At 31.7% G+C, this 15671-nt stretch overlaps 2 protein-coding genes across 4 annotated transcripts; both read left to right on the forward strand.

Annotated features, from left to right (window-relative positions):
• Window positions 1-2331: 2331 nt before the first annotated feature.
• Window positions 2332-9101, forward strand: LOC111031381 (vascular endothelial growth factor A-like). Of its 2 annotated transcripts, none has more exons than XM_022311290.1 (7): window positions 2332-2582; window positions 7177-7300; window positions 8106-8132; window positions 8246-8430; window positions 8510-8620; window positions 8714-8898; window positions 8984-9101. In XM_022311290.1, exons 1-7 carry the CDS (start codon window positions 2355-2357, stop codon window positions 9063-9065), a joined length of 942 nt encoding a protein of 313 aa, XP_022166982.1. In that variant the 5' UTR covers window positions 2332-2354; the 3' UTR covers window positions 9066-9101. The 2 variants fall into 2 exon arrangements, with proteins under 2 accessions (XP_022166982.1, XP_022166983.1); XM_022311291.1 differs by lacking the exon at window positions 2332-2582 and adding an exon at window positions 4729-5114.
• A 283-nt stretch (window positions 9102-9384) lies between these two features.
• LOC111031382 (vascular endothelial growth factor A-like) lies at window positions 9385-15540 on the forward strand. 2 transcript variants are annotated; one of them, XM_022311292.1, is made up of 7 exons: window positions 9385-11036; window positions 12770-12893; window positions 13082-13108; window positions 13212-13396; window positions 13494-13604; window positions 13672-13855; window positions 13923-15538. In XM_022311292.1, the coding sequence occupies exons 1-6, from the start codon at window positions 10929-10931 to the stop codon at window positions 13801-13803; spliced, it is 687 nt and encodes a 228-aa protein (XP_022166984.1). In that variant the 5' UTR covers window positions 9385-10928; the 3' UTR covers window positions 13804-13855; window positions 13923-15538. The 2 variants fall into 2 exon arrangements, with proteins under 2 accessions (XP_022166984.1, XP_022166985.1); XM_022311293.1 differs by having other exon boundaries at window positions 10927-11273; window positions 13923-15540.
• Window positions 15541-15671: the final 131 nt, after the last annotated feature.

The following is a 15671-nucleotide window of genomic DNA, read 5'->3' on the forward strand; positions in this document are numbered from 1 at the left end:
TAAGTTTACTGTATTATAATAGGACACTCGCTGCGATTGCAGATAAACGAAACGAATAATGTGCATTTTTATTACAACACCTTTTTAGGTTAAATCAAAATGCGAATCTTATTGCAGTCGTAAATTCGAAAACGACGTTTAATTTCGAGAAAAAATGTTGGGTAGGTATTATAATCAGTTTCCGCTGATGTGTATATATCAGTAGTAATAGTAGTATTAGTACCTACTTCAAAGTGCTTGTGTTATTTGTTATTTATTAACTATTAGTTATTGCTATTATAAAACAGTCTATTGTTTCGTACATTCATAGTATTTTATTGTAATTGTTGTCAGTTGACCAATTATACTAGTTTGTAATCTTAAATATGAATCGATCACTAATAATAATATTATTTTAGCTTAAACGCGTAGGTAGGTTTCTCATTTTTTGATGTTTACTAATGTTTGGATATGAATTTTTATCATTCTCCAAGAATGGATGTCCAAACGTATTAGTAATTAGAGGGATTAATTTATAAGTATTACTAGTAATTCAACAAAGATTATGTTTATTGTTACGGTTTAGTATTTGTATTTTATCTTAAAATTTGTGAGCATTAATTAATTGAAAACTGATACAATTAGTGATACAGTGTAATGAAGATTAAACATGAATAGTTAAAAAGCAAAATGTGAGTTTAATTTTTGAAATTTTAAATAATTACAGTTTCCAAAAGTCTGGAACGAATGGTTTGTTAAGAACTGCTAATCAAAGAAAGTGCTAAATAATATTATGTAGGAAATTTCAAATATAATAAATAAAAACATGCAAGAAAAAACAGTAGGTATGAGATATGCATAGAACGTTTTTAAATAGGAAAATAAATGTACAAACGAATTATAATCAAAGGACTAAATACAAATAAGATATTACAAATTATCATCCTGATTGAAAAAAATCCAAGCTAAGAGAAATAATGCTAAATAGTATTTGATATTAAGCTTGACAAATAATAGTAACTAATTGAAATTAATGAAATTCGTTTTCAAAATGTTGTAAGGTTAAACTGGGCTGTTTAGTTTTAATTCATATCAAAAAATATAAGATAATAAACAATGATATTAACGAGAAAAAGATTAATACGTGCGTGTCAGACGACGGAAAAAATTACGTAAAATATTGTTTTCAACTACGTTTTGTTAAAATACCCATAAAAAAATATTATACTTTTTCTCGGAAAACGTATAACTTACTGTAAATGCACACAATTATTTTTTTAAAAATTAAGAACAAGTTCTTTTTCGCTATCGGTGGTGTTATGTAATTATTATATTATAACGAAAGATTGGTCTACAATAAACTTCGTCATATGACACTAGGTCTGCAAGGTATACCGCAAAGGTGCAGGGAGCATGGAGGAAGACATGCGAGTCCTGCGACTTCAGGAGTACTATTGGAATTATTTTTCTTAATTTTCATCACAATATATCAACTATTATATTGGTAGGTACTTATGGTAAACATGTATTAATAACAACGATGCGAGATTAAAATGCAATGTTTACTTTTGGATTTTTTACTATATGGTATCGGTTATATGTGTATCGACTTTTGCATTTTTCGGGGCCATCCCCTCGGAGACGGAACAATGGAACGTAAAGTTGGAAATATGGCTTGGTTATATATTTTGCAATGTTAAAAATTAAAAAAAATCAGAACTATAATAAGTTTGTTCTTAAAGAAAAACTCTGGTCTGGCATGCTTTGTGAATCACCCTGTGTGTATTAGGAACATCGTCTCTGAATAATGAGAATTCAACAATAAGCGCATATTATGATGGATTTGATACTGAGATTGACTTGATTTAAAAACGAACAAGCTAAATATTTGTGTCTCGTACATGAACGCCCCCCCCCTCCAGCCGGATCATCGCTCTAGATTCTGCGATCCTTCGACCACGCGATCCTCTGCTATAATATGTGGATCCAAAATATATTAATTCGCGTTGTTCCTGCAAAGTGTACAGAACGATCACGTCACACGAGCGGCACATAATGCACGCCGATTCCAAACCTAACCTCACCTAACCGCGTATACCTACGACCGGTAACGTCGTAAATCATAGCCGCCGCGATCCTGCGCAGTGATGAACATCGCTGCAAGTATGCCCCCAAAACGAAACGCCACGTCCGTCTCCTGCGAAAGTGCGCGAAACGGCGTGCGGCGATCGTCGCGCCGCAAACGGCCCGGCACGGGACCCCCACAATATCGCGACGGGTGCCCGGGGGGGGGGGGGGGGCAAACGCCCGTTGACGCACCTGCTGCGCCGGCACCGACGCGTCGTCACACGCACGCCGACCAGGCGACAGGACGGATGACGCGACGCCGAACGAGAACCACGATGATCGCCGGCACGCTGGTCGCCGTCGTCAGCTGTTGGTCGCTGTTGGCCGCCGCCGCCAAATACGGTCCCAACGCGCGTTCGGCGTACTTGGACGGAGACCTCGTTCGCCCGTTGCGCACCAGCTCGGCCGTCGGCGAACACTGCTGCGCCGGACAGTCCTCCTCGTCAGCTGAAGACTTCCCCGCGAATCCGGAAGAGGTAAATAAGACAGCCTGTCTGTTATCGGCCACGTTCCGCGGCCTCGGCGCGCGCGTTTTTCGGCGTGTCACATTATTCATGCTCGTACGCGCCGCGGACGACGGCTTGAAGCCGCTCGGTACGCGTCGTCGTACCGCCGCCATCGACGCGTACCGTGTTCGTGTACCATTTCCGCTTGGTTCTATACCGGCCGTGCTCGGTTAAGACAACCGGAAATTAATTTGCAGTACCACGCCGTGTATGATAACAGACGAGGGTGAAATGTGAACGATAAACCTATGGTAGGTATAGTGTCGCGTGTAGACCGCAAAAGTCGGTTTGATTTTTTGTTTATTCTGACGTGTTGTAATTCAAATCTGAGCTTTCTACGATCTGGTTAGGTGATTATTTTATCACGGACCAAGTGAGCAGGATCGGCCTGCCGGTTATGGCCGAATCGCACTTTTATTTTCGTCAAATATTGCGCCCGGGACAGAAAAAGATGTTGTTCGAATTGCCCTCAGTTTAAAAAAAGGTGATGTTCAAAATGCACTCGGTTCCGATCATTGTAATATAAAACCTATATTTTGTTAACAAATATCAGTTGACTGTCGGAAGAATAATTCATATTTTTGATCACCTAAAGTATATATTGTACGTTTAATTATAGTCCATAATGGTACATAGATATACATTGTACTGCATAGATCTATAGGACTACAATTTCAAAATAATAATACAAAAATGTAACTATTTACGTTCATGTTTCTAAATTAGTTATGTCAATATCATTATGTGATAGCGACATTGATCGGAACGAATGCAATAACACGAATCATTTATGTTTTGGTAGGTCGTACACTACTGGCCATTTCAGGAGGGCAGTTTGGGCTCCTAGCTGTGTATTAGATTCTATAGCTGCCACCTAGCTGTTCGACCGCGAATTATAAAACTACTAAAATAGACTTCTAAGTTTAACTTTATAATAGAATAATAGTATGAACCTTCACTCTCTGATGGCCCTATTGTTGAACGACCTTCAGCGACCGACATCGTGTTCTGGTGCAATTTTTACACATAAAATCACTGTAATTGATGTTTTATATATTATGTTACCTACCTATTCTTGTTCTTAAAATATACAATAGGTACATTTCATATTATGTATTTATAAATTATGTTTAAGACCGTAGGTATTATATTATATAGTCTTAAAGTATAAAATTAATATCAACTTAAAACCACCTAGTCCTTTGCACATAATTTGCTTGATGATAATACATGATAAGGATATCACCCAGTGTTCTTAATTATTAAAATATTATATGACGAGTGACCAATGGGCAGTGAATGACACATTATAGCATTATTTACACATATGGAAGTCATGAATTTTAATATTCATTAGTCATTTCTGTTGTGTGTGTTTTTTTTTAATCAAAATACCTAGGTATCAAATTTATTGACTGTAGGTAGATTTTGTATTAATTATTTTAAACAATTTTCAAATAGGGCATAAATAAAAATCTGAAGAGCTAACAGATCAACAAAATTGTATAATTAGTAACTGATGAAAAAAAAAGATACTAATAATAAATTAAATTCGATTTTGAGCCTGCACTTATTGTACAAGTTAATAATTTTTTATTATTATAAATTAAAAGGAAGTTTTATGAAAATGACAGTATCCATTAACATAAATTAACTTTTGTACAAATAGAATAAACTTCAGAGTCAGAATAATTGCATAGCCAGTTAAATCAATAAAAATAAAGTACTTATCAATATTGTAGAAATAAATAAGCGGTCTAATAACGTTATATGATGTTCATGGTTTGTAATTTTAATTCACATTTTAAATTTGAAGTAGACGTCTAAAAACACGAGCATATTAATGTTTATCCTCTCGTCGGCGTCGTGCCGTTGCGTACACTCAGGTATAGGTACGCGCTATGGAATTCAAAATAATTATTATAATGGCTGCAGGTGCATAACATATTCATAATTATTGTACAGGTAGTTTTGAACTAAATAAAAGCAATTTATTATTTTATGTTCGTATTAGCACTTATGTTCTATATACTATTATGCGCAACTACTATATAATACAATAAGATTCTGAGCCTCAAAATAAACACGCCGTAACTATAATATTAAAATCATGTTTAATGCAATAATACGCAGTTTAGGGTGCCGTCCTAAGAGTTTGTTAATGAGTAATGACTGTTATCTTCTTTTTGGAAAAGTCGGCCTTTTTTGTTGATTCGTTTTTAATAGATTACAACGGACGAATGGAAAATAATTGCCACCATACCTTTTTTAATACTCGGTGTATTTTCAAGGTGCCTGTGAAATTATTTTAAATACCGCGCTTTATTTTTTCTGCAGTGCTACTCTCGTGTGTGTTGCATTTCCGTTCATCATATTATTTTATTTTAATAAACTACAATGTACTCACGCTGTGTGTCGATATCGATAAAAAGGCGTTACGCACGCAGTCAGCGACGATGAATATACTTTTTTTTGGCTCTTTTTCATAGTTGTCACTTGACGGTACGTCTTTTTCCTTAAATGTTAAAATATCTCGTACAGTTATTGTCGACCGGGTTCAAGATAACAGAATCACCATAGTCAAACAAGTACAGTTGACTCGAAACGTGGGGCTTAAACTTAAATAAACAAAATAGGGATAGAGTATATTATAGAGAAGTCTCGATGTATTGTAATAGTTAATACAATTAAAATACTGCATAATATAAAAATTCACTTATTATTTAATTATTCAATTCACGAACTATTTTCGTACAAATACCTACACATAATTAAACATTCTATTAAGAAACTACTACAAAAACATATTCTGTGGCTCTAATATTTAAATTTACTGTTAAACCGAGCTGTTAAGTAATACATAATAGCAAGCAAATGGACAATGGTGCCTGTAGATCATAATCATAGTGAGTTTTTATGAGAACCTGACAAAATCCACTGACATTTCATAATATATATTTAATGACCTAAAAACTAATGTTTTTCCGTTATTCATAGGTTATGTTTCTTGGTACCTAATATTAAGGAACTAATTATCCATGAATTAAGTATACTTATTTTATTGACTATTGATCTGATTTTTATTATACCATCTACATGTAATTACCTATATAGTTAGGTACCCACCGACCTATGGTTATTGATGATTTTAATGGATTTTATAAATTACTTGTTCGTTAGAAATTTTAGTCAGTTATTATAGGTTTAATATCGGATCATTTGTAGTTACCTACTAATGATTTTGGTATAGAATTCCATTGACATAAGAATATCATAAAATCCGATTTGACTAGATAAGACAAAACTATAAAAGGAGTTTGAAACAAATGTTCACAAAGTTTAGTTAAATTGCATACTATCAATGCATTTACGGTATGGGCTTATAGTCTTAAATTTGATTGCACTTTTAAGTCGCCGACTATAAAATGATTCATTTAAAGTTTAAATCCTCCCAAAAGTTTTATTTTTACGGGGAGTGGATGGACATGTACTCTAGTCTAACCTTCACACAAATCGTTGTTTGATGTACAATCATTTGTAATTTTGTACAAATGCTGTGTAATAAAAGCAGATTGTAAATGTGTAACTAACTAAAACATTTTTTCATAAATGTTCACTGACTAGAGTGTAGTATATTTTTTATATAAATATATCTTTTAATACGTTCAGATATACTACCTCTTCACTTTAATTATGATGAATGTTAACTATTTAATATTTTACTCTAGTACATTTCGACGATACATTTTAGAATAATATGAACGATATGAATAATAAATAGTATCAACTATTATAAGTAAGCCTGCAGTATCTACTATTTAAGTAGGAAGTTAGCGCAAGAGTTATAAAATAGAGTGACGAGTTTAAAATAATCATATTGCCCTTGATGCATTCTCAGACGGAAGAGGATTTTTGCAGGTCATACAAAATTAGTTACTATCCGTCAGTATTTTGATTTTATAACAATATATAATGCAATATTGTCTAGTACTCGTTTGAGTAAATTATCTTCAATAAGTGTTTTGTATACTCGTTTAGAACCTAAAAGCAAAATAATAGGTAGTACCTACTGATAATACAATTAACATTAATCGTACACGTTGTGTACTACATGAGTCACATACGATACACATTGTTGAATTCGTAGAGCACAATGTAATATTTTAATATCTAAATAAAGTTTATTTTTTATTTTTAAATATTTCTATCGAATATCGATCTTGAAACGAAAATTTTGCTTCAGGAATCATGGCCATTAGATAAGATTAATACTTTTTCTTAAATAGAGGTCTTTCATATTGCTTCTACTAACTAAACTAATTTAAATATTATTGAACAGAACTGCTTTTTTAGAAAAACTATAATTTATATTTTCTTCGTTGTATCCTTAATTTGATCCATATCTGAAAATTTATAACCTAGTTTCTCAAAATTGGGCGTGGAAGATTTGAATTTGAAGTTGAGGTTGAATTTCATTATTCATCTATAAAATTAATACTACCTACTTATTATTATATAATTTTTACACTCGATGTATTTTCTAAAACTACATATTGTGTTTTAGATTCCATTGAATGTTATAATGGAACTGAACCAGGTAACAAATGTTTCAGACCTATTCAACAAATTTATGCCAGATACTAATATGGATGAAGCTCAAAGACGTTTTATCACAACAGGTTTTCAAAGTAAGTTGATTGACTTATTAAAAATGTAGAAAATAAACTGAATACTTAACTACGTAAAGGATCAATCAATATAATTTTTAATTTTAATGTTACATTATAACTATAATATATTAAGAAATAACATTACATTTTACAATAATCGTCACAACATGCAAATATAACACAAATGAAAAAAATAATCTGTTATATCAACCAAAAGTGTCATTAAATTATTTTGATCACTAGCTTGACACTTGGTTAAATTTTAGTCAGTAAGTAAATAGTGAAATATAGTAGATAATGATGCACGTCACACGTGTGAGTTAGTAATAACGATCTATAATGGGTATCATATCAATATGAGCATAATACAACAAATACATTTAAATTAAACAATTTTTTTTTTTAATTTGGAACTACAGTACAGCTATGAGCCATTGAATGATAAAATACATTTTTGATTTTACGAACAAATATCGTTATTAAGAGTTGCCAAACTTGTAAAATGTAAATTCTTTATTATGTACATGTTTTTTATTTTTATTTCTTCTTTACATACGATTTTAATTTCACTCCAACTTTGTATATTATTTCTTAAGGACTTCTCGCCTCTACCAGAAGCATTGCTTAAAGGAGATAAGGGAAAACATGTTAAAAATTTAACTACCTGTATGTAACTTTGTTTTGCCTACAAAATATATAGGAACTATTTTTATTGCTCTTATTAATATTTTCTAATACATTTAAAATATTTAATAAAAGAAAACTAAATAATAATCCTATACATTTTAGTAAAATTGTAAAATGATTGTTTTGTGTGTTTCAGGTCGTACTACGTTAAACATGGAAAGAAGTATGATGTCTAGTTCAATATCAAAATAAATATAATACTTGAAATAATTGATTAAACAAATAAAATATTTATATTTTTTGTAAAATTAAAAATGATGTGTGTACACTATGTAGAAGCTGCGTTTATACCTAAGCCGGCAAGTTGTTCCATTGGAAGTCAAACTATCAGCCTTAAAGACACCGACGATCGAAGTTTGTATTATTTCCCTTCGTGCACGCGGGTAGACCGATGTGGAGGGTGTTGCAGTCACGATCTGTTGGCTTGTCAACCGACTAAAACCGAGACACTCCACTTCGAAGTATGTACCTACCAAAACACCTTTTATTATTTGAAACTCTTAAAAGTTAGGTAAGGCACTCAATTGAAATGTCTCATAGGTATTGGTATCGCAGTACAACGGAGAAGGAAAATTAGAATTCAAAGGCAGAAAAACGGTGTCCATAGACCGGCATTTGAAGTGCAAGTGTGGATGCGTCGTTAAAGAAGAAGTGCGATTAATAATGAGTTTTCTTATTGTTTTCATAATAATATAATATGTTTGCGTCAAATAACGATAATGTGTTTACTATTTATTTCCGCAGGACTGTGGCCCATTGCAGACGTATAATATCAAAGAATGCCGTTGCAAGTGCAGCAACGAAGATGACGAAGAGAAGTGCAGCGACGAATACCAATTGAAGGAATGGAACTCGGCGACGTGCAAGTGCGAATGTCGTGAAATCAAAGAATGTACTTCGGGATACGGATTTGACAATTATACTTGCGGGTGATTATTCAGCGGTTTAAATTCATATTCTACTGCGGAAATAAAATATATTCCAATATATATTCTAATGATTTTTCTATTTCAGGTGTGAACCCATAAGAATAAGAACTAAAAACACCGGTGGTACTCAATTGAACAGAAACAAATATTCATTAGTGGTGTCATGAGCTCAATTATCCGAAAAAAAAAACCATACTAATTATGTACATTATACATAGAGCACTGATCGTTCCGTTATTTATATTATTTACACTATTATTTAAGGCTATCTATTACAATATTATGTTGAAATGTTGTTTACCTATATTCTTGCTTACAGTAAAATGCTAGTTTGTTCGAAAGACGACTGTAATTTATAAACGATTGTCGTGTTCATCTGTCATTTGAAAAGTGTTTAACGAAAAGATATTTTGTAGAGTAATAATATTTATTACATTTCGGATAATATTTAGTCAAAATGTAATAAAATAATTTTTTTATCATGATTTAAAATATTACCAGGACCAAGATTTTTTTTCAAAATATATTAATTATTAAAGATCAGAATTTTTAGTGAAATAAACAGCAGATAAATCATCAAAATATATAATAAAAAGCAATGAGGACAAATTGTTGCGAGTGTGTTCTTTCCAAAATATTCTAGTTTGTTATTTGAATTTCATAAAACATAATGGTCCCCATCAGTTGAAAAATACCGATTTCCAAACGAATTCAACACTTTTGTTACATTCTGAGGTAAACGATAGTTGTATTAACATTATTACCAATGCGTTTATTTAAGTTTTTTATACTTAAGTTCCATTCAAATAATTTTCAAAATTACTACAAAAAACCAAAAGAAATAGTTATGATGGAAAAACAATAATATTCTCACTTTTTACACAAAACCTGCTGTTTCAAAAAAATTATTACTTGTTTGTTGTAATTCAAAAATAAATTTAAGATTTAATTTATATCAGACAAATATATATTAGCAGTTTCCAGGCATGATACAATTTTAAACATATTTTAGATCTTTTTAAGCTATTTATAGATATTTGAAATTGCACATTTTTTTAGTTTTTCTTTTGTATTGTTTGTTTGCTTTAAAACATTGAGCTCCGTTAAAAAACTTAAAAACTGTATACAAACATTCTCATTAGTAGTACTTATAAAAATATATAAAAACAATTTTTTTTAAGCGTTAAAAGTTGAATAATTTTGTGATTAAAAATCCATAGAATTTTTAATTTTTATAGCTAAAACTTGAAAATGTTATGATATATATTTATTTATTCTAAGTTGTTTTTGCAGCGTTCTAAAAATATCGAAATCTCATCTTAATGGCCAGTGGGTTTTTTAGATTGTCATTCTCAAAAAAATTCTGCCAGACAAAATTTTACTAAGCCCTCTATGAGGTTTATAACCCTTTACTACGTTTATTTTTGTCTAAGATTGCGGGCAACAATATTATGCGAAGTGGAAAGATAATTATTTAATTGTACTTTTTAGCTCATATTATTTTGATGGTTTATTTTTAACTTTTTCATGCATAAATATTATTTGATGATTTTCTAGTGCATTAAAGTCCTTGCTCTATAATATGTATTATTGATTATTGTGAAATAATATTAATATTATAACCATTGAGTTAAGTTAATTATATATAGGTACAACATATGCCCAAGGTATAACATGCAATATTACATTGATTGGCGGTAGATTTTTTTTATGGATAATATTTAACGATAAGTACATGTCCACTACTTTATTACTTCGCAAATGATCGTGGTTAAGAAAAAAAAAAGAAGACGCACCAACATTTTTTTCAACCCGATTATGTTGCCATGTTGGTATGCGACTCTTTTACCGGAATGTTTGTTCCGCCGTACCAGGGTAACTGATTGAACATGTCTACGATGACCGGACATGCCCACGAGTGGTATCCAGCTCGGTTCGACGACGGTCATACGCACGCCGTCGCGGTTGCAGAACGGACGCTTCTAGACTCATACCGAACAGCATTCATCGCACACTGACTACTCGCAACCATGTTGGCTGTCTACGCGCTGTCCGCTGTCTGTTGGTCACTGTCCGTCGTCACTGTCATCTGCTTCGAATCCACCGCCACGGACGACATCACCGGACATCCGCGGGAAGTAAATTGAAGTTTTTCCTTTACTCGCCGTCTCGTCGATAATCGTTAATATAGGTATTATAGGTATACCTACCGCATACCGTATACCGACTCCCCGTGTCGCGTACCTGTGTGATATTGTGGTGCCGCCTCGTATGTATCCAATAATTATTATAATTCCACACACTCATTTGTCTAGACATAATATTATCGTCGATTGTTTGGTGCTGCATCTCCGAACGAAAGTGCCTTTTTTTATGTAGGTACCTACACAAATAATATGCTTGAAACTTATATAATAATACACAATTATTATATTCAAATAATTATTAAACTAGACGAGCCACTCGCTATTAGTGCACTTACGCTATCGGTGACGGTCAGCGGATTCAATGGGTGGCCTGCTTATCGCTCAACTATATACATACCGATATAGAAACTAAAATTAAAAATTGTAATAAATTTATAGTTATCATTTAGCCTTTAGTTTGCTACGAAATGTTCATCGATAATAGTTAATTGCGTAGCGATAGGTTTTTGTAACCAGCGGGTCACAGACACTGTTATAATATAATTTAAATATATTATTATTATTACTGTAAGCCCCCTCAAACTACCATTAAATATTTGTAGTATTACATTACTATCTATTATTTACCGCAATAATTTCTAATTCCGACGACATTAACGATGCATATTGTACAACGCTATAATAACCAGCAAGCCTATTTTAAGTAGGAAGTCCGCCTAAGAACGAGAGAATAAAACGAGAAGTTAAAAACAGAAATATAATCATATTGCCCTTGATCACTTCTCTTGGCCGGAACAGCATTTTTACAGGTCATAACAAGTCAGTAACTATGTCTGTAACTTTTGCCATTTTACAACGGTGTACTGTAGTTGTACGCGTATTATAATACATTGTATTAGATCCAAACGCGATCTGATTTGATTAAATGTAAGTGTTCTGTGTACATACTCGTTTAAATCCTAAGAGCTAAATAAAAATATTTAAAGTGAAACGTACATAGTTCTATCACTTTCGTGACAACGTGACTCATATGAGCCTACAACATACTTACCATATTATACTTTGGTAAGTGGAAGAAGGTACATTCGTATTAGCACGATGAGTAGTAGGTAAATAAGTGCTCAAGTACATATAAATCAACTGTTTAGTATCTTCAAATTACGGTGAAAAAAAAATAATAAGATTGTATGAAGATAATATTATTGAAAAATAAAATTCTTTAGAGTAGATTCTTTTAATCTTAAATAAATAAATTGATAATATATAAGGTCAACTAAATAATTAAAATCAGTCAATTTCGTGACAATAAACCCAATAAGCAAGAATTAAATGTTTAACTGAATTGTGTGCTTTAATACAATATTTTTCATTGATATTGATCAATTTATTTATTACTATCACCGGAGACCATATATACTAGATAATTTGTTGTTGATTAGATTTAGACATTAAGTTAAACACGTATTATAAGTACTTAGACATCAGTTTCGATTGAATTGTTTATTTTTTGAATCTCATTAAATATACAATACAAACATAAAATATTTGTTGATTATTTAAATTATAGTATAGTTTTATCTGTGTAAATTAATTCCGTACTAAACTTAATTCATATATTTCTTATTTTAATCAATGACGTTTAGGCTTTTTAACCATAACACAACATATGTAAAACAATAACACATCATACACGTATGACTTATTAATTCATGTCATGTTTTTAGATTCCTTTAAATGTCATAATGGAATTGAACCAAGTGACAAATGTTTCAGAACTGTTTACTAAATTCATGCCAGACACAAATATGAAAGATGCTCAAAAACTTTTCGCCACCACAGGTTTCCAAAGTAGGTTAATGCATGTGATAAAATCGAATAAAAGGGTTGAATTTGTGAAGTAAAAAAAGTTGGAGGGTATACTGCAAGGATAATAAATTATTTTTATATTTAGTGAATTGATTAATATTAATCAATATAAGCTTAGAACAAAAAAAAAAAATAAATTAATAAATATGGATTGTCTTTTTGCGTTTCAGATCGTAATTCACCTGACTCAGAAATAAGTAAGTTTATAATCAATATAAATACCCGAAAAAATAATACACGTTACAATAGTTATTCTATAAACCTAGAACAAATAATATCACATGTAATTTGTACGTTCAGAAGCAACGCTGATACCTAAAGCGGCAAGCTGTTCTGCTGAACTTCAAACGATCAGCCTGAAAGGTACTGACGATCAAAGTTTATATTACTATCCAATGTGCACCCGAGTGAACCGATGCGGAGGTTGTTGTGGCCACGATTTATTGGCATGTCGACCGACCGAAATCGAAACCCTCAACTTCGAAGTATGCGTGTTTAACAGCAAACCTGAAACATTTGTCTGGTCTCTTAAATTATAATAAATAAAAAAGTGTTTATCCTGTTGTCGTGTTTAATGTTTAGGTCATTGCTTTACAATATAATGGACCGAGTAGATTAGAATTTAAAGGTCGAAAATCGGTGTCAGTAGACCAACATTTGAAGTGCAAGTGTGATTGTGTTATTGAAAAAGAAGTGAGATTTAAAATTTTACTCCGATTTTTAGAATAATAAATTGTTTGTTAACTATTTATTTTTACAGAATTGTGCACCTTCGCAAGTTTATAATCCCGACGAATGTCGTTGTAAATGTACCAATGAAGAAGATCGCTATAAGTGTAATGATGAATACGGGTTAAAACGGTGGAATTCAACAAGTTGCTCGTGCCAATGAGTGCATACCTAACTCAGGAATGTATATCATGATTTGACAGTTACACTTGCAGGTAAACATGCAACTTTCAAATTGTCTGTTTAAGATTTAATTAAAACGTTGCAATGTGTATATTTCAGGTGTAATGTTCATTGTAGATAAACACAAATGATTTTATTATACATAGTGTGAATTTAACAAAACTACATATAACTCATTAAGTGGAAACGTGAACAATTTAAATGATAATTATTACATACATGTGATAAGAGATCTGATTTATATTTTATAATTTTAAATTTAATTTATCAAACTGTTATAATTGTACAAAATATGTTCGTTATATCTATACTAACGTATAACAATTAAAATACTACAGCTGTTACCCAAGTTTCCTTTGGGAAATAAACTGCAACAAACTCTAAAATCGTACTGTACTAATAATTATTGGTAGTCTAGTGTAGTGGCCTTCGACCTTTTTTGAATCGCGACCCAATTTTTATTTTTTTTTTTGAACTGCGACTAAAATGGTTTTTTATTCATCAACATTTGATTTAATTACTGAAAAAAATTTTTATATGGTATACAATTTTGATTAATTCACACTTAAAAATTTAATCTCTATATATAAATGAAAGTTACTTTAGCAATAATCAACGTGAAGCCGAATCTATTTGAGTATGTATAATATATATTGAAATGTTGAGAATGGATTAATATTATAATTTCAAGTTCCACTAAGAAAGGATTTTTCAAAATTTCGTTTTTTAAGGGTTGAAATGGGCAAAAATAAATTGTTTACGTAAAAATTTTAAATAAATATTTTACAACACAACAATGTGTGTTGATTTAGGAAGTTCATTTTGACAAAGCAAAAACTACACACGATCGAAGCCGGGTAATTCGGCTAATTACAAAAAAAAAAATTTATTATTTAATTGTTTTAATACAGTTATAGGTAGGTACTTAACGAATTATTTTTCATAGGAACCAATAAAATCTAAGATATCTATATACATACAGGAAACCGCTCCTATGCACTTATCAACGCCCAGACCAAACCACTGAGTCTTGAGATTCGACATTTTGTACAGAGGTTTCCGAAGCAATGTAGGGGCGCACCAAGAAAAGGTTTTTCAAAATTCGACCTCAAAGGGGGTAAAAAGGGTTTTTGTTATGTAGCTATATTATAATAACGCCGTGACGGGACAGCTAGTTTATTTATAATACAACATAATTTTAAAACAATACAAGAATAATAATTATACAATAAATTTATATGTAAAAAAATACATAAATAAAATTTTAAAAATGTACAATTTAACTTGTTATTCACGCGTTGATGGGATACTTGAGCTTGAACTTTTGATATTATCGATTCCGTATTAGGTTTATTAGAGACTGCAACTCTTAAGTCTGATTCTGCATTTAATTTTGTCCGATATTTGTTTTTTATTACTGTAAGAGTTGAAAACGCCGTTTCACACAAGAGTGAGTGGATGCATAACCTTTATATCGAGTGACATACATGTACTGCCCGAATGACACTTAGGTATGAACTGATTATTACAAATATATGCGACTGAAATTGTTCAAATATACCTACGTATATACTATACTACTATGGTATAGTGACTATACGATACGGGTTACGAACAATTTAATAATTTGTATCCGCTATCGATAAGAGTATAAGATTACGCTCCTCGGCATGTTATTATATATTATACCTATGTATCGAACAAAATAAAACATTAACTTTCTTTTATTTTTAAATAAAATGGAAAAATCATTTCGTCTATTTCTTTGGCGACCCCCAAACGTATCATTCGCGACCTCCTCGGGGGTCTCGACCCCCAGGTTGAAAACAACTGGTCAAGTGTGGTCAA

The sequence above is a fragment of the Myzus persicae genome, unplaced genomic scaffold (genome assembly GCF_001856785.1).
Source record: "Myzus persicae strain clone G006 unplaced genomic scaffold, MPER_G0061.0, whole genome shotgun sequence".
NCBI classification, from domain to species: domain Eukaryota; kingdom Metazoa; phylum Arthropoda; class Insecta; order Hemiptera; family Aphididae; genus Myzus; species Myzus persicae.

Excerpts from the sequence above, each read along its gene's own strand:
- LOC111031381 (XM_022311290.1), top strand. The coding sequence starts at position 2,355 with ATGACGCGACGCCGAACGAGAACCACGATGATCGCCGGCACGCTGGTC. Across the intron at positions 8,133-8,245 it reads TACGTTAAACATGGAAAGAA|AAGCTGCGTTTATACCTAAG; the intron begins GTATGATGTCTA and ends TACACTATGTAG. Across the intron at positions 8,431-8,509 it reads CCGAGACACTCCACTTCGAA|GTATTGGTATCGCAGTACAA; the intron begins GTATGTACCTAC and ends AATGTCTCATAG.
- LOC111031382 (XM_022311292.1), top strand. The coding sequence starts at position 10,929 with ATGTTGGCTGTCTACGCGCTGTCCGCTGTCTGTTGGTCACTGTCCGTC. Across the intron at positions 13,109-13,211 it reads TTCACCTGACTCAGAAATAA|AAGCAACGCTGATACCTAAA; the intron begins GTAAGTTTATAA and ends TTGTACGTTCAG. Across the intron at positions 13,397-13,493 it reads TCGAAACCCTCAACTTCGAA|GTCATTGCTTTACAATATAA; the intron begins GTATGCGTGTTT and ends TTTAATGTTTAG.